This window comes from Pezoporus flaviventris, unplaced genomic scaffold (assembly GCF_033815535.1).
Source record: "Pezoporus flaviventris isolate CSIRO_AGI_PZ_B2104156 unplaced genomic scaffold, CSIRO_AGI_Pfla_v1 ptg000002l, whole genome shotgun sequence".
Lineage (NCBI taxonomy): Eukaryota > Metazoa > Chordata > Aves > Psittaciformes > Psittacidae > Pezoporus > Pezoporus flaviventris.
The window spans coordinates 58,820,903-58,842,559 of NW_026892550.1; the positions used below are offsets into that span (position 1 = coordinate 58,820,903).

Consider the following 21,657-nt stretch of genomic DNA (forward strand, 5'->3'; position numbering starts at 1 on the left):
ACAGGCTACATGAGGTCACGTGAAAATTTTGTCTTGTACTGTGACTGTAGGTAGCATCTATCTCTGCTTACATTAGCAAATACTCCTTTTCTGTGCCTTGCAATGAAAAAGCTGAAGTGGCAGCATCACAGAGTTTCAAAACAGGTTGGGCGAGACAGGGAATATGCTTTTGTACGCGTAATCCAGGTTGATTTATGTACAGTGCTGTGTGATGTTACAGAGTGTGAAGTGGGTGACAAATCCGGCTCATAGGAGAAGCTGTTTGTGAAACTGCTTTTGGAGAGAAATAATCTTTTGCTTTTAAGAAATTACTGTGTTGAAAGTAATCAAAGCTTGATTCATTGTTTCCCAGGGCATCAGACTGGATCTGTACAGGTTAGCAGTCCTTGCTGGTTCAAGAACAAACTAACAAGTGGCAAGCAGATTTCCACTATTTAAGCTACCCAAACAGCATTTCTGAATTCCATTTTCTTTTCATTGAAAGGTGGTGTGCTTCAAGCGAAAGGTGTTTTCTGACCTTCCTTTGTAGGAATAGCATCTGGGGCTTCTTGCTTACAGCAGAGCATGCCTGGAGCATTTTTAGTGAAGTGCTTGGCTTAAAATCACAAAGAGAATGGGATTCAGGAATAATCTCATCCTGTCACGATTTTTATGCCTAAATTGTGTCTGACTTTAGGAAAGACGAAGTTGGGAGATGGTGAAATAAATAACATTTTTTTCTCAGGAGAAATGGTAGCAGTAGTTGCTGCTTCTGTGGGAGGCAGGAAGAATGTGCCTACTAAGGGGAACAAGGAGGTGTTGGAGCTGTTTATATCCTCTGTTCCTTGTGATGGTGGGCCTGTTGCCTGTCTTGACGCACATCAACATGCTCATGCAATTAGCTTTTTACACAGTTTGCCAGCTGTTTGGCATTGGTATTATTACTGTTGCATTTCAGGAGGTGGGGGAAGAAGTATTGGAAAAGCTCTGGCTTTTCTTCATGCATTTTAGGAATTACAGTTTTAGGACTGGTGTTATATATGATGTACCCTCTAGTTTCTTCACTTGCCTTAAATCTAAAACGAAATTTCCATTGAACTGTTGCCTTGATAACCTTTCTTTGACAAAGTTCTGACAAAACCCATGTTATCTAGGTAGACTTTTATTTGAGGCTTCTATGCAGAATGTTAAACTGATGATACAGTAAATGAAGGAAACAAGTCCTGTTTCAAGTTAACTTTCTTAAGTGTACAGTTAAATCCACATCCTAGCACTCTACTGAAGGGTTTTATGAACAGCTCAGTCATCAGCTTAGTACTATTTATTGGTTCAGAGAGATCATGAGTACATACGGGGGAATGCTTAGTTATCTATGAACCACTTGGAGTAGTTAATTTTTTTTTCTGCTGTTACTGAATATAATACTTTACTGCCTTGGGTTAGATAAGAATGCAGTGAACCTTATGCCACCTGTGTCTTGAAAACTCTGAAGCTGTTAATTACCGAAAGAAATGGAATTCACCTATTTCACCAGTTTTAGTGCAGCACTTGGACTCTATTCAGCCAGGCTCAGAACAGGAGATTTTCATTTATGTCTTCTGCAACAAAGAAGAAAACTTTAGTAACATTTGATGCCAAAGACACATTTTTATGCTGTATCACTATCAAAAAAAGGATACCCTAAAGTTTCAGAGGGCTCATGTAGGGGAATGCTATCCCTAACAAAAATCCAAATATGCTTGCTGCTATCATATCCAGGAGACATCCATTTAGACCCTTCTAGATAGGTGCTTTTTTGTTTCTAGTGTTAGGTCTCCTTGATCTCTTTGTAAGACAAGAATCCCTTCCACCCCACTCTTCACAAATAACTGACCCTAAACCCCTCTTTGGATGAACAATCATTGGCATAGTACATGCATATTATGATTAACTCCTCACAGCTTACTTCCATGTGTGATTTGTGACTGGTAAATTGTTATCAGAAGACTTGGAAAAATTCTGGGGAGAGTGAAGGCTCTGCATGTCTGGCTGGGATCAGCTTCCACTTAAAAGCAGGGAGTTGATAGTAGGATTTTGAACACATTACTTCAGTCTGCACGTTTCACCAAAGGCCTTCTGTCACATAGCTAGGATTAACCTGTGCTACTGCTACCCTTGCTGAATGACTGGCAGTATTGTTCAGCTGTCACTCAGGGTTAGATCAGAAGACAGTGGATTACAAAAGAATGTACTACATTAAATGTAGGTATGTAAATCTCAAATTGTTATCTTGCCAGCTTCAGTTCAGCTGCTGCTTAATTCTAGAGACATCACCAGCACAGTGGTATCTAGCTTTTCACTTTGCTAGAGAAGTCTGGATGTGGATTGAGCTGAACCAAACATGCGTAAGTGTATTTGGGATTCAGAAACTGACACTGCCTCTGCCTAAGCCTACTGATGCGTGCAGTCTGGTGGGCACCATCTGCAGCTGACAGATGAGGTGAAATAGATGGTTTGGCCTTCAACTGTTGTGTGATGACAGCATTTGTGTTGTATATAGCAATCTAGAAGTGAGCATAGTTACTTGATCAGTGAGAGATCTCTGTAGTTTTCTCTGCTTGGCTTGAGATCTTTAAAGGCATTTTCAAACAGTATGTTTTGATCACTCATTTAAAACACATGCTCACTTTGCCTTTCCTTTGGCACCAAGGAGTAAAATAGAGTGTTCTAAGAGACAGACATGTGGAGCATACAGGTTCCGACATCACACAAGAATTATTTGATATTTAATACAAACTGCTTCCCAAATTTTTCCTCATGGAAAATATGATTTTTTTTCCTATCTGTATAGCAATTCAGAACCTTGAACCTCTTGCAGTCTTGCTACTGTTCCAGTTGCCTCTGTGCACAACAGCCATGAGCCTCTGGCTACAATCCCATATGTTGTGGTCTGAAAATGTGTCTAGTATTGATGGGAACATTTTGTCCTATACATCTGTCTGTTCTTCTAGGTTTACCTTCCTTAATCCCAAAGCAGTGGCACCATTCCTTCAAAGCAATGAGTTTATCACGGTCTCCATCACACTCTTGGAAGAAACGGGTTATGCAGTGTTCCATGGGAACAAGGGAGGCTCTCAAAGGCGCGAGCTCTGAGTGTGTTAATAATCTGAAAGAAAGAGCAGGTATGTAGAGCTGTATTTCATTAATAAATCATCAGCATCATCAAAGATGATCTAAGCTGCTAGAAGATGACTGGTGGCTTTGACACAAGTGCTCTGGTGGATTTTGTTGTGCTGCTTCCGTAGTGAATCTGTCCCAGGTCATTACAATGCTGTTCTATACCTGATGTTAAACTAAAATGTTTTTACTGCAATTTGTTTGCTAACATGTTTTTTTTAGAAGAAGTTGTGGAGTTTTGCTGTTAGTCTTCAGGAGATCAGCTTGCAAAGGTGCTTAGCTATGTTCTAAGACGGTAGGTGTGATCAGCATGAGGTACTGGGACCCTGCAGCCTGGAAACATGAATTCTGGCAGTGAGTAGCATGACTAAAAGCCTGAAATCTGAATCACTTTCTCAGAAGCTGAGGGCTTCTTCTGAACTGTGACGCTGGTGCTGTCTTACCATATGTGTTCCTTAAACTGTGAGACTTCCGTGGCATTATTTGAAAGCTATGGGTATACCACTAGTGAATTCTTGCTGACAGGCCTCTGCCCTTTGTACTTAGCCTGTTGCTCTTAGCTTCGGTAATAACAGAATCTTGTGAGCCTTGCTTTCTTTCAGGATCAGGGTATTAGTAGCTATGAAGACACTATAGACCCTAAGGTGTAATGTATAATGATTATGAAAGGCAAGAGGGTACCACATTCTGACCTAAGACATGGCTTCAGCAAAACAATGAGGGAGGTTCTGTGTTAGATGAATGCCTCCTTAGAAAGAGGGAGATACGGACTTCTATCAGCTGAGGGACTGGTCCTGCAGATAGAGAATCCTTTGAGTAGTTTAGAAAAGTGAAACAGCCTGAACTTCAGCAGCAAATCTGAACCACAGAGATCTTTTTTTTTACCTGTCAACAGGGTGCTGATCAAGCTGATGGAACTGCCAGTGCACAGGATACACATACATGTGATAATTTTTCTCAAAGTCGTGCAGGAGCAGCTCAACAGCGTGGTTGCCAGCTGTGAGGCGCTTGTCATTCTCATAGATCTTTTTGACCTGAACACAACAGAGAAATCGGTGGGGTTTTTTATTTAAGGGTGAAGATCTGTCCTGAAGAGAACTATCCAGCAAGGAGGTGGTTTGGAGAAATGAAACGTGATAAAATACCACAGAGGAAATAGGGTTTAGTGTTTGTGACTATACACGACATGAAAAGCTTACCTCAGGTAATTTTTGTTGCTCTCCGTGTCAGCTTTTGTAGTTAAGTAGAAAGGAAGTGAAATTCCTGTGGTCTAATTGTCAGACTCGGCTAAGCAGGGCAGTAGCCTCAGGTTGGTAGGAGATGAAACAAATTTTACCAGTTCTTGATCTTCTGTTCTGAGGCAAGCAACTCAGCTTTTGGCATGAAATAAGCCTTTCAGAAATCATCTTATTTGTACCATTTAGTATGAGATGTTCTGAGTAGGTCAGCGTCTCTCTTGATAACTGTGTAAGTAGTCTTTGGTGTTACTCAAGCCTATTTTATATAAAATTGCTGTGACCTACTGCATGCATATCCTACGCTGGACTTAGAGCAGCTCAGGTCTTGGTGTAAATTAAACTATTTCTAACACTTACAGCTTTTTAGGCAGTTATGACATCTATATCTTCAAAACCAAACTACTGTCAATTCACTTGACATAAATAATTCTCTTTAAAACAAACAAACAAAAGCACAATGGTAATAGATGCTTACTCTATTTTAAGCCAGTGTAGCATGATGCTACAGATCTACTGGATGGTAGAGGGCATCTCTTTTCTCTTAAAACTGAATGTCAGAATTGTGTAATTTTATAGTCCTTAAATGTCATGGTGTAGATGGTGTGGCTGGATTAAATAGTGCAAATGATACCCTTAACTGTTGAGTTTATTTTCAGGTATTTTGTATTGATGGCCAAGTACAAGGTATGTCTCAAGAACAGAAGAGGAGCTACTTTTGGTCAGTTCAGCACAGGGATTCCCTGTCCCATGAGGCTCCCCTGAACTCTCTGTTGTAGTTCTGTCTTGAACCCCTCCTGTGTGACTGCCCAGTCTCCTAAGATACTTGAGCAGTTTCCTTCCTGGTGAGCCTAAGTCCTTCCTTCCTTACTTACTTTGGAATACCTATGCATTGTCGGCAGACTTTGTCCCCTACCTTCCTTTTCCAGGTTACTTAACAAAAGCTGAATGGCACAATTCCTTTCAACTCGTGGGACTCCACGTGTGAGCTCTTGGCTGGCTGTTCCCTCTTATTCTGCATTTTAATTAGTTAGCTATCCATACCTAGCTCTATCTTCTGGCTGCTTGGTTTCCTCAAGTCCTTTGGAAAATGGCACTGACTGCATGAATTGAGTCATTCTTATCTATGTATTGGTTGATCTTTCCAAGAGATCTGTCACAAAGAACGTACCTGAACAGAAGCTGTTTGGTGTCTTCTCAAGCGAGCAATGTTTATCTAGATATGCGCTAATTCTGACTTTTCTGCCTCTTGTCTGTAGACGCTGACTTCAAAGTAATATAATTGGGTTTCATTTGCTTGGACAAAAGGAACATTCATAGCAGAAATGTGTCTCAGCTTAAATGCATGTTGAGGGCACGTATTTTGCAACTTTTTAATCTAATTGAGTCTAAATTGCCTTGACCAGAAAGGGAATGCTCATAGGAAATGGGGGAACTCATAGAAATGGGAGAAAATGTGAAATCACTTTTTTCACATTGTTAGTCCAGCTCTAACAATGTTACTGCATTTGAAAAGGATTGCTGACCTTATTCCTTTGCTTTTCAGTTAGAAATCCAGAAGTATCCAGATCCCGTTCATAATATTGCATAAGGATGTTTTTGAGCCAGTCTCGCATCCGGAGGGGGAACTGATCCACTTCATAGTCAGTACAGTGTGGGATGTCTGTAGCAAACAGGAAAGCTTTTGTTAACAAGTGATCTGTTAAGTCCCCATTCAGGCATTTCTGAGCCAAGTTAGATTTGATTCTCACTAGCAAACTTCCAGTTAAGCTTAAAACTGGTGGAGCTGTTAATGCATAAATTTGGGAAAGCAACCTATGGGTTCAGTTATAAATCTACAATTCTTTGGAGCACATGCTTAACCAGTTGTGGATACCACAACTTTTTATATATCTGTAGAGCTTCTGAGCAGAGATGTGCAGTGAAACTCTCATTAGCCAGTTGTGTGAAAGCAAAGATCTTGACAGAAAAGGAATAGTAAGGCTGAGAGTGCACTTTCCTCCCAGGGTATGCAGCAGTTGAACAACTTGGAAATCAGTTCTGGATTTTAGATCCTGGCTTCTGCATCTGGCATCTAAGTAGTTTTAGGATGTTTTGTTGTTTTTTGGGGGACCTGAGATTATAATTTTTTAACTGTCTGTAAATATTGGTTTTCTGGTTGAGATATTAAAAAACACCTTCAGATGCTATAGCAATGGGAGCATGTAAGACAGTGCAGCGGGAAGACAGGGTTGTCAACAAATCAGTCTAAGCAAAAGTGGGACGTCTTTAATATCCTTAATTACAGAAAAGGTGACATTTTAGACGTGTTTAAGGTTTGAAGGTCTTAATTAGCAGATAAATGATGCAGAAGGGGGAGAGCGGAGGAAGAAAGCAGGTAAGTTATGGCTAGCTGGTAGTTAAGACTGCTGGCTCTTTATACCTAGGTGAATTTTTCACAGTAAAACAAGCCTTACATTTGCAGGAGCCCAAATAGTCCAGGTGCAGCTGACGTCCCATTTTTGTCCCTTCAAGTTGACATTTGGTGCCAAAGAGTTGACATATGCCATCATAAGTCTTATTATCTGTACCACAAACCTAGAGGAGGAGTGAAAAAACAAACCCGCCCCACCACCACCACTGTTGAGAAAAATTCTGGTCACTCATACAGGCATTGCAATAATACAAGTATTGTTAACCTATGGGGTAGCAGCTGGAAATACGTGTGATCAGAAGTATTGAAAACTGTAGTTGTTAGATGCCTACATAAGGATTAGTTGTCTGTACTTACCCTGTTTTGACACACTTGGAATTTATTTTTGTGTGTTAGTAATATACTTTCTTAGGTAGTACAGGATTACTGCACTAGACATGTGTAGCGTTCTGTATATGCTCTAAAATACCAGATAAATAGAACGTATAGTGACAGGGGAATCTATGATCACTGAGAGACTAAGTGAAGCAAATCACTTTAGGTACTAATTAGCTACGTGTTTTCCTATTATACTCAAGCTATAATCAGTGAGTTTGGGTACTTCATGCTTTTACAATTACTGGAATCACCCAGACCCACTGCATGCTTTTTAGGGCAGAACTATTCTAAATAATAGCAGGAGAATGTGTTATCTTTTAAACATTTTAGTTGTTTTTTCCCCATGCTGTGCACTGAATGAAATACTTACATGCTCATAGTCTTTGGTGGAAGGGCAAGCAGTAGGATCTTGGCAAATACAGCTGAGTTTCCCTTGTTTGTCCACATGGCACACTTTACCTCTTTTGCAGTGGAAGTTCCTACATGGGTCTGGAGTTCATAGCAAGAGGGAGTTAGAAGGAACAGGATGAAACCAAACATTTCTGTCAGGTACTACTGACAGTCAAAGCAAAATACAGCCAAATATTCACCAAGAAGTCAGGTGTTTTATAAAGTTTGTTAAAATGCAACTGATCTTGTATTGAATAAAGCAAGCCAAACTTTAATAAGAATTATTTTTTCTTGGTGAGACTGTGAACAGTCCCAAGTTTGATGGGGAAATACATTTCTCAGAAAAAGCAATTTTGTCTGTAACAACTGACATTCACTTCTGGCTTCCTTTGAAACGTATCTGTCCTTGCCGAATCTGGTACTAGCACTTGTCCCACTCCAAGCTGAATTCAAGCTACTGTTCTGAAACTGAATATTTTCAGTGCAAAATAATTCTCACTCCTGTATAACTGACACAAAAATTTGTGCGCTGTCTACAAATGATTTTCACAAACAAATGAGTAAATCCAAGGCTGTATGGAAGGGATTCTCTCGTAACATAACTGCGATGCAGGATTACGCGCAATTCAATCATGTGAAATCGTGTGCTGCCAAAGGCAGAAAAGAAATGCAGACCAGCAGATTCCCCAGCTGCAGAGAGTTAGCAGTTACATGATGGCTCTGCTTGTGGCTTACCCAGGAAAGCCTCCTCAGTCCTGTTGCTTGCACTTTCCATCTTGCCATAGGAACCACGTGTAGACTTAACCTGTGCAGTCACAGAGACATAAGCAGAAGTTGTGGTAAACCATGGGAAGAAAAAAATACTTGGACATTCTTTTTTTCCTCAGGAACAAATAGAAAGCTGACTGAAGCACTGTTTGCTCTGCTTGCAGCAGAAAGGGGTTGCTATGCAAAATGTGCGAGAAGTGCATAAAGCCTCTGGTGGTATTAAGGTACTCTGTTATTTGGAGTGTGGTGGGGGAAGTAGGGGTGGACAGGAAAAAACAGGAGCTTAGGTCCTTATTTAACAGCAATAGAAAAACTCATTCCTTTCCTATTGAAGAACACCTTGATAATCCACTGGTTATCTACTTGCTGATGGGTGTATGGGAGATCTGGGTGCAGCATCTTTCTTTGTCTGAAGCGACAAAGCCCACATCATTCATCTTGTGCAAGTGCTCTAGCCACAGTAATTATTCCAGGAACTCTAGCCCTGCATTTCCTAGTCACAGAATCGGGGAATGGTTTGGGTTGGAGAAGACCTTAAAGCTCATCCAGTTCCAACCCCCCTGTCATGGGCAGGGATACCTTCCACTAGACCAGGTCCCTCAAAGCCCCATCCAGCCTGGCCTTGAACACTGCCAGGGATGGGGCAGCCACAGCTTCTCTGGGCATCCTGTGCCAGTGTCTCACCACCTTCATAGTGAAGAATTTCTTCCTAATACCTAACTTAAATCTCTCCTCTTTCAGTTTAAAGCCATTATCCCTTGTTCTGTCACTACATGTTCTTGTAGATGGCTTGAGACTGAGTTCCAGGTTTTATATCTGTGTATCCATACTTATTTGTATCTTTTGTCATACAGCCCATCAGGTCTGGAGCTTTTACATGAGCTGTGGTCGGTTCCTTTCTGGTACAATTCATCTGAATGTTACATGTGAAGTGATGTGGTATGAGCCTGTTGAATAGTGAATTAGAGGAGAGATGATACTTCTGTATATCAATTATTACACCTGCTTTTATCCAAGATATCATTTCAATCACCAGGAATATAAATTTGGGACTCACAATGTCATTCCCCCCTCCTTCTTGTAGTACTCAAACTTTATTTTAAAGAGAATTTACCTTATCTTCCCTTTCCATTGAATTCATGCTCTGAACAGAGCTAGTAATTTCTAGTTGCTGGTTGCTGTCAGAATTAGGTGGTGCATAATCATAATCATCTTGTTCAGAATTAATAAGGTCTTTAATCTTGACATCCTTGTAATCCTCAGTCTCTCTAAAAACTGCGGTGTTATCTTTAGTGGTTTCTTCCCTTTCGTGCTCCGTACTGGTGCTCTCCTGCTCATTACTGTGGATTCTCTCCTCTTCCTCATAGGCTGCTGCTTTCCAGGTATTGCTGAGATATTCCTCACTATCAACATCACCACTGTCATGACCATCATCGTCAACATTACCGTCTTCTATATCTTGTCTGTTCACTACTGTGTTGTGATCACTCTGATAGTTTACTTGAATATCGTCTTTCTTCTCTTGGCTTTGCCATTTGTCATCCTGATTTTCATTGCGTGGTTTTTGAGAGAGGATTTCTTCTTTATAGGGCCTTTTCTGGCCCTTCTTCCTCTCTTCTTCCTCTAGGTCAAATTTCTCACCATGTCTTTTGGCCGTCTGGATTGGTTGACTGGAATCTCTCAGGCTTTCATCAGATTGCATACTGTTTTCATTTTGCTGTATTTTGTGTTGGTTACCTTGATTTGTCTGGTAGCCTTTGTAATTTGTATCTATGTAATCGGTTTCTTCACCCCATTCCTCTTCCTCCTCTTCCACATGTTCTTCATCACTTTCACTGTTTTTTTCAGACAGGCCAACTGTATTTTTATTATATTTCCATGTGTTATGCTCATGATCAAGACTGAGAGCATCCATTGGATTTTCTGCATTGCCCAGAACATGTGGTTTAGCTGTATTGCTGTGTTTCTCTTGCCTCCTGAACTGGTAATGCTCAGAGCTGGACTGTTGTCTGCTGCTGCTTCCAGAGTCACTGTCCTGCTTATTGGAAGCCAAACCTGGTTTATTGTGCATCACAAGGAAATTGATGCTTTTTAGGGCATTTTTCACTTGATGCTCACTACCAGTTCTTCCTTGTTTTCTAGTACTCTGGAGCTCACCTATGTGCTCAGCATCTGGTACCGATACTTCTGGATTTAGGCTTTTGAAGCTGGGCACCAAATCACTGTTGTCAGCATGCCCTGTGATCTCTTCCTTTGAGGCTTCAAGGTGAGTATCTTCAGCCTTTAAACAAACAAATAAAAACCAAGTAAATTAATAAATCTTGGAATTTATTTAAGTCAGTGCTATTTCATTTTTGCCTTGTATTGCAAAGCATGACACTGACTGTATTCCTTATAAAAGCTCCTTTTAAGCTAGCCCAGAGCATGAAATTCACAGCTGATGTCACTTCTATTTCTCAGCAAATTTGGTTATCTGTCCCTTCTTTGATTGATGGAGTTTCTAAAGGGGTCTCTGCAACTCTGTTTAAGATCCCATAGAAGATAGATGCATATGGATGTCTTGTGAGATCTCAAAATGCTTACTAATGTAGTAATTTAGTGTCATAACTTCAGGCACTTCCAGGCTGCTGTAAATATCAGTTACCCCAGAGAAATAGGATGTGATGCTAGTCTTTCTGCACAAATAAATAGGAAAAGAGCATGAGGGGGAGAGACCACCTTGCACAAGGTGTCATGGTAGCAATTCCTGAGGAGTGCACTGCATCTTAACTATTAATCAGTGTATTAAGCTACTTTGAGCCTGATACATATTTGCTTCCTAGTTGAATTCTTTGGGAACTATTGTATTTGATGGCAACTAATGCATCGTAAACTTGCTAAGCTCATTTATACATGCTGTCAAGCCAATGGCACAACTAGTAACTTCAGTGAAAAAGGTTCAAATGCTAAGGGAAAAAACGGGTATTAAAATGACTCATAGCTCTTGCTGCAGCAATTGGCTTTCTACTATTAGCATTACAGCAGCTGCTGGGTGAGTATAGGCACTTCCAATAGCAACAATACCAGATGTATTTCTGACTAACGTGGATATTTACTGTTGCTTGTTGCTTGCTACAGTGTGGCATCTGGTGCTGATATTCATTAAAGCTTTGAGAGGGGGAATGTCTTATTTATGAAGATGAGACCTTCCCAGTACCCAGGTTGCTGGAATAGCATCTCCTTTACTGTGGGCAGAGTCATGACTGCTTGGAAATGAACACTAACAAATTATTACAGAAATATTATAAATTGTAGGGTTAGACACATTAATATGGCCTTTGGCAGATGGTTGTATCCTGTTTCCTAATGTGAAGGTGGTATCTCAGTGTGTTACAATTTTGTGTTTGCAATGTGTATTCACTGTCATTTCCCACTCTAAATTTTCAGGGAAAGATTTATATTTGCTCAGATCTAACAGAAATTCAGTGAAGAGCTTTTCCAGATTAAATGCACATTTCTTGAAGACCTGAGAAAAAGTGATCTGTGTGTTACCAAGCATCTCAAGCTGATGTGAAAACACTTGAAAATTAAGTTTCAAGATCAGTTTTTGGTCTTCTTACATGTGTTTTGTAACTGCTGCTATATGAGTTTACATGAGTTTGGGGCACTGCTTCATATAACTTTTACATGTCTTTAAATTTAAGCAAAACCCAGTCTTCTGTGAAGGGCTTCCAGTTCTATAGAATTAGAAACTTTATGGCCAAACGGTCCTTAAGATTGTCTATTGTGTGTGTCTGTATTTATAGCAGAAGTTTGACGAAGATGTGGCTCATGTCTTGACAGGAAGCCTCATTATGTGCCACAGCCTCAAAGCAGAGCTGTGCCTAGATGTGACTTTCAGCTGCCAGTTTTTGTTAGACCTCTGTCCCCAGGGTATAATAAACGTTTAGAGCTCGATTACCTGTGAAGATACTTGAGTTTTAATAGGATGGTAAATTTCAATCAATCTATCTGTAATTAGCTACTGTTAGGGGACAGCTGGCCTTTGATAGATGTTTCGTATTGGAACTGATGATTTGTTTGGTTTTGCAATGTTTTATTTTGATGCAGGTGTCTGATGTCTGAGTGGTTTCTGGGACGCAGCTGTAGGCCACACACTAGTGTATGCTTCTTAATTTGTTCTGCTGAATACTTCATTAAGGAAAGTGAATTTTTGTTTTTTTTTAAATGCAGAGCATCATCTGGATTGACATGCAATGCATCTGGAAAGCTTCCCAGAGTGGGATATAATTGATAATTAAAGAAAAAGGTGAACATGGGAGTTGGAATTTTGCTTTTCTTACTACAGAGCATGCTCTGAATATTGTTGTTCCAAAACATTCATTGGCTTGGAGTCAAGGTCCATTGTGTCTGAACCACAAATGCTCACTAGAATGGTGCAATAAAAAGGAATTTTAATTTGAGTCAACCATGAATGAAAAAGCTCTGTCATTAGGATGCATATATGGGATGGGGCTGCTGAAGTCATCTTTCTCAATACCATCAGGGCTGTGTATCTGGCTTGTCAGCCACAGTGTACTTTTCCAAGATGAGCTGTACCCAATGCTCTGTGTTGTGAATAATTTAAATTAAGGTAGATAAAATTACATGTTTGAGACTGCATTTGATCACTTGGTGTGATAAAGAGAGGATCGTGTCCTCCTTGTTCACTGAAGCAGTGATAACCACAAGTTCAACTGCCAGTGGAGCTCATAGTTTGTACAAATGTGGGTGCAATGATTATATGTGAGGATTCATTAAAGGTAACTTTTTCAAATTAGTGAAACTTCTGTTGTGAGCTTTAGATTTTGTCCTATTCTGTTTCCAACTATGTAATATGTGAGACATGAGTTGCTTGGTGCTCATTCATGAGATGAGGGCCCTACATTTTTTTTTGCCTAAAATTTGCCATCACTCCATATGTACTAATGTGTTTTATATATTTGAGATTCGTTATATAGGCTGCCCCTTAATGTTTAAAGAACAAGAGGAGTACCTTTTCTAGAGTCTTCTGTCCATGGTTTCTGAGTTTGTAGTTTAAGGGATGGCTCTACAATAGACAAATATATTCATTATCTGCACTTAAGTAAGAATTTTGTATAAGTCAATGGGATAACATAGAATATTCACAGAATGGGAAATTAACTGCCTAGTAATAATAGCGTGATGAAGACTTACTGGAATAGCAAAAGCTGGTCCTACAAGACAAATGAAGAGAGCTACAGCCTTCATGCTTTTCAGATCTCGTAGAGGACAATAGTTAATGGTACAGTGGTAGGGTTTACAGGTTTCCTTTCTGCAAATAACATAAGAAGAAATAAAGTTAGGATTTAGGTATAATGGTCTATAAATGACTGGTGGAGGTAATGTAGTGGCCACATTAACTTGCTTAATCTGAAGACCTGCAGAATTTCCACTCGGTGTTCAGTTGTGTGTAAACTCAGGTATTAGACCAGCCTATCTAAAGGATACGTTGGTCGTAGTCCTCTTACAGGGCTTAAGCTGTATGCTGTGTTCACAAACTCTAGTGATGTTACTGAAAGCCAGAGTTATGAATGTACACAGATTCAGCCCTGTAAATCCTTATGTACCCTTCTCAGAAGCTACTTTGTGAAAAATGTCCCTTTTATTTACTTCTGAGACAATACCTTTTTGTGGCTTCTCTGTGGCCAAGGTGTCTCCTGGCTGCTCTCCTTTGTGGCTGCGGTAGTCACAACTGAGTGGTGAAGTCCTGCTCAGCAGGTCTCAAAGCCCAGAAGTGCTGTCCAAGCTGCTGGATGGATGGGTGCTGTCCTACTTTGGAAGCAACAAAACCAACTCTGCTGTATGGCAGTGTGCAAGACTACTGGCTGGAAGAACGTGCAATGGTGCAATGCACTAGGAATTTCCTCAGTCTATGCTATTATCCTCATGTGAGTGAAAAACAAGCACCTCATTTTTATCTTGGATGTTACCAGTAAATTTTCTCTTCTCTTGCAGTGCACATGAACTGAAAGAATCTATGGCTGTAGCTGTATGACTGAGAAAAGCAAAAATAAGTCTTATTGTTTCTGTCCCCTGCCCCCCTCCCCTTTTGTTTTTAACTGTATTGCTTTCTTATTCTTTGTAATTTCCTCCTGTTCTTTTTTTCTGTATTCAAATGTAATCGGTAGGATTTTCACTCTGTTTGTGTTTCTTCTCTCATTCTAGTGCCTGCGCTTCCTTGGAAATTGTATTCTCAGTCTTCATGCCCCACCTTTGCCCACTGAAATATTTTCACTTTCCGCATACCATATGTCCTTGTTCATTGCTTCCGCCTTTCCTAATGAAATGGGTATTACTGTGTCCTTACTTGAAGAACATTGTATGTTTTGCTGGTTAAACTCCCTGGCGTATGAAGAAGCTGGCAGTGGTTTCAGCCAGTTAGGCCAACCTTATTCAAACACAGGAGGCTCAAAGTATGGTTTTAAAATGTTTTTTCTTGGGGAGGGCAAGGAACTCTAAGCCCCAGAAGGAGAATTCCAGGGGAGCTTGTGTGTGTGGGAGCCAGACTGCTGAAGCAAGAAGCAAGGACTTTAAACATTACATTAATTTGTGGTGTAGAAGCTTGCAAAAGCATCCTGGCTACTGCTGTGCTTAGATTTGAAAGGTCCCTGTGTTATAGATGGTTTAATGTCAGTATCTTTTAGTTAATGAAGAGCAAAATACTTCATTAGTGGGGCATATGTGGTATGCAAACCATTATTCTTGCAGTTAACTGATGTAGTCCTCAAATTGTCTCTTATCTAATTATCTATTATCTCTTTGGCATCCACAATTAGTTGTTTAAGATGTTTTCAGAGGGAAAGACAGAATACAACAAAGCCATTAATGAGCATATGCAAAATGCCTCACTGGACTGTATATGGGCAGTCACTTCAGCTCAAGGCAAGTTTTGTTAGATTGAGGGTCATGCAGGCAACTTGCCAGAAATGCAGGGGCATAATCCCCATGGAAGGGACCTGCACTGGAACAGTTCATGAGGACTGCAGCCCATGGGATGGGCCCACATTGGAGAAGTTAATGAAGAACGTTCTCCTGTGGGAGAGAACCCAAGCTGGAGCAGGGGAAGAGTGAGAGGAGTCCTCCCGTGAGGAGGGAGGAGTGGTAGAGAGAGTAGGTGATGAACTGACCACAACCCCCATCCCCTGTCTGCTTGTGCCACTGGAAGAGAGGAGAGAAAACTGGAAGTAAAAAGTTGAGCACAGGAAGAAGGGAAGGGTGGGAGAAGGTGCTTTTAAGATTCGGGTTTATTTCTCATTATCCGACTCTGATTTGATTGGTAACTAATTTCCTAAAGTTGAGTCTGTTTTGCCCATGATGGTGATAGGTGAGTGATCTGTCCCTGTCCTTATCTTGACACACGAGCCTTTTGTTGTATTTTCTCTCTCCTGTCTCTCTAAAAGGGGAATGATAGAGTAAATTTAGTGGGCACTTGATGTCTAGTCAGGGTCAGCCCACCACACTATGCCCTCCACACCACTTTCAGGGTTAGAAAGAAGAGTATGTTTTGCCTGAAACTTGGAGAAGGCAAAAGCTAGGAGTTGTTTATTCCATTGCAGTGGATTCCTAGCAGGCGTAAAAGTAGCTCAGCTTAAAATAGCAGGAGAAGCAACCTGCTTGATGTGGATGTGATCATTTCTCTGAGTAAACTAACCCCTGAATGACCCTGTTTCAGAGGACAGTGCACAGATGCTGAGTTGAGATGGTTCTAAGAGGGCTCTGGTGAACTCAAGTCTTACTGAACATAGATACAGTGGGCCATGTTAGACAGTCTTCATGTACAGTCTGCCTCCTGAAGGCAGACTTCATGTATAGTGAAGTACATCCAGCTTGTGAGAGCTTCTGCCAGAACTTGAGTGGAGGTGCTTTATGAAGAGGAGTTGCCTCTCTGAGTATGGGCTACGTACAGCAACCCTGCATTGTCATCTCTATATGCATCTGAGGGCCTGGGGACAATGGCGAGTGTCAGTCCCAGCCTGTTATCAGGTAGGCAAACATCTGCAAATGATGAAGTTACTGAATGATTATCCATCTATGTGGTTTGCTGAACTTGCAAAAAGTAACATTTTTCCCTCCAGTAAGGAGAGCTGGAAACACAGCTCACAAATTCAATGTTAGTTTAGGTAAGTGCTTTTAAAAAAAGTCCCATTTAAAGATTCATGACTCTGTGTCTCCTCTTGGGAAACCAAAAGGTTAGAACTCATTGGGTCAAGTTTTCACTGAGATGACTGCTTGTGCCCCTCAGCCTTCAGCTGCGGAGACTACTGCGCAGGGTTTGTGTCACTCCTCACGGTTCTGCAGTTGCTGTTATCTTTGCTGAAACTCGAACACTGGGGATCAAAGAGATTACTTCCCTAACAGGATGACTGCACAAGGGCTACCATTCTAATAGTGTGTCAGCAGTCACTTGAAATACTTATCAGTGACATTATTTTTGTCTAGAGGGCCTGGAGTACTGGTAGCTGGCATGTCTGCTAGTCTTGCCGATGCTCAGCTGTGCTTGATCACATGTATTTTATATAGCAGTCTAGCTCAGTCACTCAGGAATGTCACTGAGGTCTACTGCTTCTCGTTGCTCATAGCAGGGAGTCTGCATCTTTAATTGAAAATTAGAGAGAATTTCAGGAATAGGAGAGATGCCAAATGCAGTCTTCCCTGCTGCTTCTGTATTCTGTTTTCAGCATTGTTGTCAGCCACCAAGATAGCCAGCCTAATTCAACTGCAATCTAATAGGGTCTCTCACTTTTGGAAATGCCACCCAGAAATGATTAGCTTGCAAAGGCTGTACCTGAAAGTGACAAATGCCTTATGTTTAACAGAAGAAATCACATAGACTGACCTACTTTCAGTTCTAACTTTGGCAGAAAACTGCAGAGGCTTTTGTCATTAGACCTAACTCTAGAAGATGAAGCTGCCCAATCCCCTGCCATGTAATGCGATTTTTCTTTATTTATTTAATTTTAATTACCCCGTTGAAACTTTCTGGACTGCACTAAATTGGATGTCTTGGAATTATTGCAAACAGTCTCTGCTCGGTGCTATGTCAAGCTTGTTAGCAAGAAAGGCTGATGCCCACAGCCTCAGTGATAAATGCTATGAAGATCTAGTCCTCATAGCCAGGTGATGATCACAGCATTAATACTCTGAGTGGATGGAGTTTGCGTGCAAGTATTTGTGTACAAGGGAAAATTAATGAGTGTGGAAATGGGGAATTCTCCGTGCAACATCTGTTCTTTCTATAACCAAGATGTACAAATGATACTCTAAAATTGTGACTGGTACAGTACATTCTTATATGTAGGTCTGTTTCAAAAGGTCTTGTGGGAGCATGTGTGTGCATACATGTTATTTATGTGTATAAGCTGGTTCATGGGTGTACGTATATAAAAATAAAAGGCAGAGTTTGAGGCAGAAATCTGATCCGAGTACAAGAAGAGATTGTAATTAGAAAATAAATACCAAAGCATGAAACTACTCCACTCATTCTGTACCAGTAAATAGCTGCTAATGAATATTAATCCCTCTGATGCTACCAGTTTTACAGCTGCAAAACCTGAATGCACAAAACCCCAAAGCAAAGTATTTCAGGACATGTTAAAACAGTCTTAAAATAAATGAATCACATTAACTTAATATAATTGTTTGATTTGTTACTCCCTTCTGCTGTTTGATTTTATTTTCTACATCTTGAGATCAGAGGTTTTTTCAGATCTAGATGTTTTTCAGAGCCCTGTGTAGTTTAAATCCAGTTCAAGCCAAAAGAGCTGCTTTAATTTAATTAGAAAAAGGTTCAAAATGAGACCTCTTTAGTGGCCAGAAGTATTTTCTATATTTGATATCAATTGGTGGGCTTTGTCATATCCCAGAATCTGCATTTCTTTCCTGGATGCCCTGTTCAGTAGAGGTTTTTACCAGTTCTAACAACACTCTTTGTGAAAGGCTTCTTCAAAACCAGACGCAGTTTCTCTCCTCTCCATTATGGAAAAGAGAAGGATGAATCTGCTTTTTGTGGCTATGTTAATTCGATTGAGATTCCTGAATTGATATTACATGAGACTGTGGCAAGTGTTGGGAAAGCAGGTTTCACTGTGGCTTTCAGATGGATGGTTGTATGCTTCTGCACAAGGCAGGAATTTTGTTTGACTCTTGACCATCGCATAATGCTTTATAGCTTTGCAGAATCACAGGGAAAGTAATGGTCCCAGCAGTAAGATAAAGAATATGTCCCTCAACACAATAACCATATAGTTGGTGTTTTATCTTATAAAGAACACTTCTTCCTGTTCTAGACATAAATATCTGAAATTATTTATCCTTAAACAATGGTACTCTATGAAATAGAGTATTCAGCTATTTCACAGTAAGTGAAAGAAGCTTGCAGAGGGTTAGGTACAAGGCATTCTAAGGTTTTAATTGAAAATAAAGAAGAAACAGTACCATAGCAGTAGAGGAGGTGCTCCTTCTTGGTTAGCCACTGATGAACTGGAAATCCTTGAGCCCTGCAAAATCTTGCTGCTTTTCTTGTGATGAATTTTGGTGTCTGGTATGGAGTGTGTTGTGCTGTGAGCTTCAATGAAGGAAGATGATACTCTATGGGTCTTGGTAGAACTAGAGGAAACAGTCTCCTAGACTTCCATGGGATGAGGCAGGGGTAATGGGCTAGTGTGATCCTGCTGAATTAATTGAATCAGAGGGACCATTCAGTGTTCCCAGGCTCCAGGCCAGCAGAGCTCAGCCGTTGTGTCGGAAGGACGTATCTAGTCTTTTGTGGGGAGGGGAGCCAAAGGGAGCGGGTGCAATAGTTTCTGCTGCATTGGCTGGCCCCAGAAGAGCTGAACTAAGTGATCAGTTGAGGTGGTCATACTGTGGGCCTGAGGAAAAGTAAAGTACAGAGAATGCTGCCCTTGCCAGACTTTTCAGTGTTGTTTTGATGTACTGTACATGGAAGTGTAAGCCTCTAAAGAGGAAGAAGGTGAGAACTGAAGAGCCAAGCTCTAAACTAAAAATGTGAAAAATAGGATTGGTTGGTGTGTCTTGCATAAGTCTGAGGAGTTAGCTATTTTGAAGCTGTTGCCATGGCTGTGCTGCATGTTTGATAGTGATGGTGTAGAGCAAGTTGGTGTAAGTGTGAAAACTCCAAGTGATCCCTGCCTGCAGCAGATGCTTTGTGGCTCTTGGGTTTGCAATTATTCAGTAGTAATGAATTTAATCTTACTTTTTTATTTCCTATTTCATTATTCCATGAAATGCACCTCCCAAACTGGAAAATTTTCTGGGAGGTTCTCAGATCAGAAATAGGGGATCGGATGCACCGATGTAAGAACAGAGGCACTTCCAGTGGCATGTGCAGTAAAGTCAGCAGATAGGTCTCCAATATCCCATTCTGCCAGTATCATGTCTTACTAATGAGATTGCTTTGCATATTGTACTGACACAATTGTTAGAGATGTCAAAGTAAAATGAAATAAAGTGTGTGAATGGTAACAACAATAATGCAAATGCTGAAAAGTCCCTCATTTTAGATAATGTTTTAACATTTTATTTTAAGGCTGCAGTTTTAGTAGCTTGTACTCTGCTCATCCCCAAAGGCAATAGGCATTGGGAAGATGGTTAGATGAGATAAACAAGTTACAGTGTGAAGATTTACCATGTTTTGTGTGGCCAATAGTGAAGTGTATTGTTAATAAAATAATTAAAAGAAAAAAAGAGGCTGAAATCGCAGCTGAGCTCTCTCTCTGTAGACCAAGCACAAAACAAAACTGACAAAAACTTCATAAGAAATTCTTTAAATCCTTTCATCTTTTATCTCTGCTTCTTTGCCTGGAAACTAATTCATGCCTACTGGAGTTGAAATTGTGCTGGTCTGTCAGCCAGTCAGCGTCTGAAAGGAGCAGTGATATTTCAGAACTTCCTGTTTGTTTTTTCTTTTGTTGTGCATTACTAGAAGATGATTGGTTTTATCTATTCGAAACTTTGTGGAGTGCCAGGAGCATCCCTCTTTGTACTATCAGATTAGCTTTATTGGAGAATCAAAGATAAATGGATTTCTGTGATTTTTAAATATTCCAGGTATGGACAGAAGAAAGATATTCAGGTAGCTCAGCAGAAATTAGGACAAATGCACCACTGCTAATCTTACACTAGTAAAGTATTTAGCTCTTTTTCTCATAAGATTTTCAGATAATGGCTATTAACACTGCTTTGAAACTGTGAATTCATAAAAAAGGTGCCAGACTGCCAAGAGCTGTGCAAGAACTTGAACCTGAAATTTGTTGGGCTTGAAGGTTATTATTGTATTATTATATGTATGTGATTTCTAAGCTTTGCCTGTTTCTGTGTTGAAACAACTTTCTTGGGGCTTATAGGATGGTAGGACAGGAAGTGTTTCGGTTTTGAGGATGTTGAAGAATTATACATTTTTTATCAGCTTTGTTGCATGTTTTTAAAATGTTTCATTGAATTAAAATTTCTGGGTTTGCCTTTGGGGACAAAATGCTTTGTCTAGGAAAAGATGCCTGGTTGTCTTCTGGGTGTCATCAGGCAACTTGAGCTTGTCTCAGAGCCATCAGTACTAGCAAGGAAGTCTGTAGCCGTTCCCACTGTGTCAGGTAGTATAACTTTTGGAAACCCTTTCATTTTATGCATTGATAGTTCTCTCACCAGAAAGAGGTGCTGTACCATCATGGTAAAGTATAGGAGTGAGGGGGAAGCCAAGTTGTTGCTGTGCAGGAAAACTACAACCTAGAAATTATTATTGTTGTGACTCATTAGATGATTCAGTTTGGAAGTAGAATAATTATATCCTGTCCTCACCTCTATTTTACTTGGGAGGAAGGACTTGAGCACTAGTGTGTTTGATAGCTAAATAACCTTTTAGTGAGGTATACGGCTGCGTCAATTGTGGCTTAACAATAGAAGGGCATGAATTCATTTAACACCAGTATTACGCCAGAGGTCCTGGATTGATCTTTGCTTTGTTTTCCATTTATGCTTGTGCTGTGCTTGGAGCCTGTGCGCTGGACACAAAAATATGGGACACATCTCAGCACCTGTGTCAGTGGAGAGACGCTTTCTTATTTTGTTAGACTTTGGCCTAAACCATGATTTAATGAGTTAAGACTAGATATTTTCACAAATTGCCTGATCCATGCATTGCAGTTAGCAGCGAATATGAGAGCTTCTGTCAACATGTGCTAGAGATGTATTGATATGTCGCTGTGATTGGTGCATCAGTGTGTCCCATTTTGGTTGTCTGCTATACTGTGCAATTATTGATGTACCTCACGTGAAATGCTGGTT

At 40.4% G+C, this 21,657-nt stretch overlaps 1 protein-coding gene across 1 annotated transcript; it reads right to left on the bottom strand.

Annotated features, from left to right (window-relative positions):
- Positions 1 to 1,438: 1,438 nt before the first annotated feature.
- Positions 1,439 to 19,412, bottom strand: SPARCL1 (SPARC like 1). Its single transcript, XM_061480024.1, has 11 exons — positions 18,796 to 19,412; positions 13,516 to 13,633; positions 13,334 to 13,387; positions 9,434 to 10,600; positions 8,287 to 8,356; positions 7,532 to 7,650; positions 6,827 to 6,947; positions 5,897 to 6,033; positions 4,021 to 4,169; positions 2,976 to 3,124; positions 1,439 to 1,577 (listed from the first exon to the last, which is right to left on the bottom strand). Exons 2-11 carry the CDS (start codon positions 13,567 to 13,569, stop codon positions 1,549 to 1,551), a joined length of 2,049 nt encoding a protein of 682 aa, XP_061336008.1. The 5' UTR covers positions 13,570 to 13,633; positions 18,796 to 19,412; the 3' UTR covers positions 1,439 to 1,548.
- Between the last annotated feature and the right edge of the window lie 2,245 nt (positions 19,413 to 21,657).

What these genes read in the sequence shown, in the direction of transcription:
- SPARCL1 (XM_061480024.1), bottom strand. Translation starts at nt 13,569, where the DNA reads ATGAAGGCTGTAGCTCTCTTCATTTGTCTTGTAGGACCAGCTTTTGCT. An exon ending in CCACCAAAGACTATGAGCAT is followed by an intron (nt 6,948 to 7,531) that starts GTAAGTATTTCA and finishes CTCCTCCTCTAG; the next exon opens with GTTTGTGGTACAGATAATAA. An exon ending in GATCAGCACCCTGTTGACAG is followed by an intron (nt 3,125 to 4,020) that starts GTAAAAAAAAAG and finishes TCTTTCTTTCAG; the next exon opens with ATTATTAACACACTCAGAGC.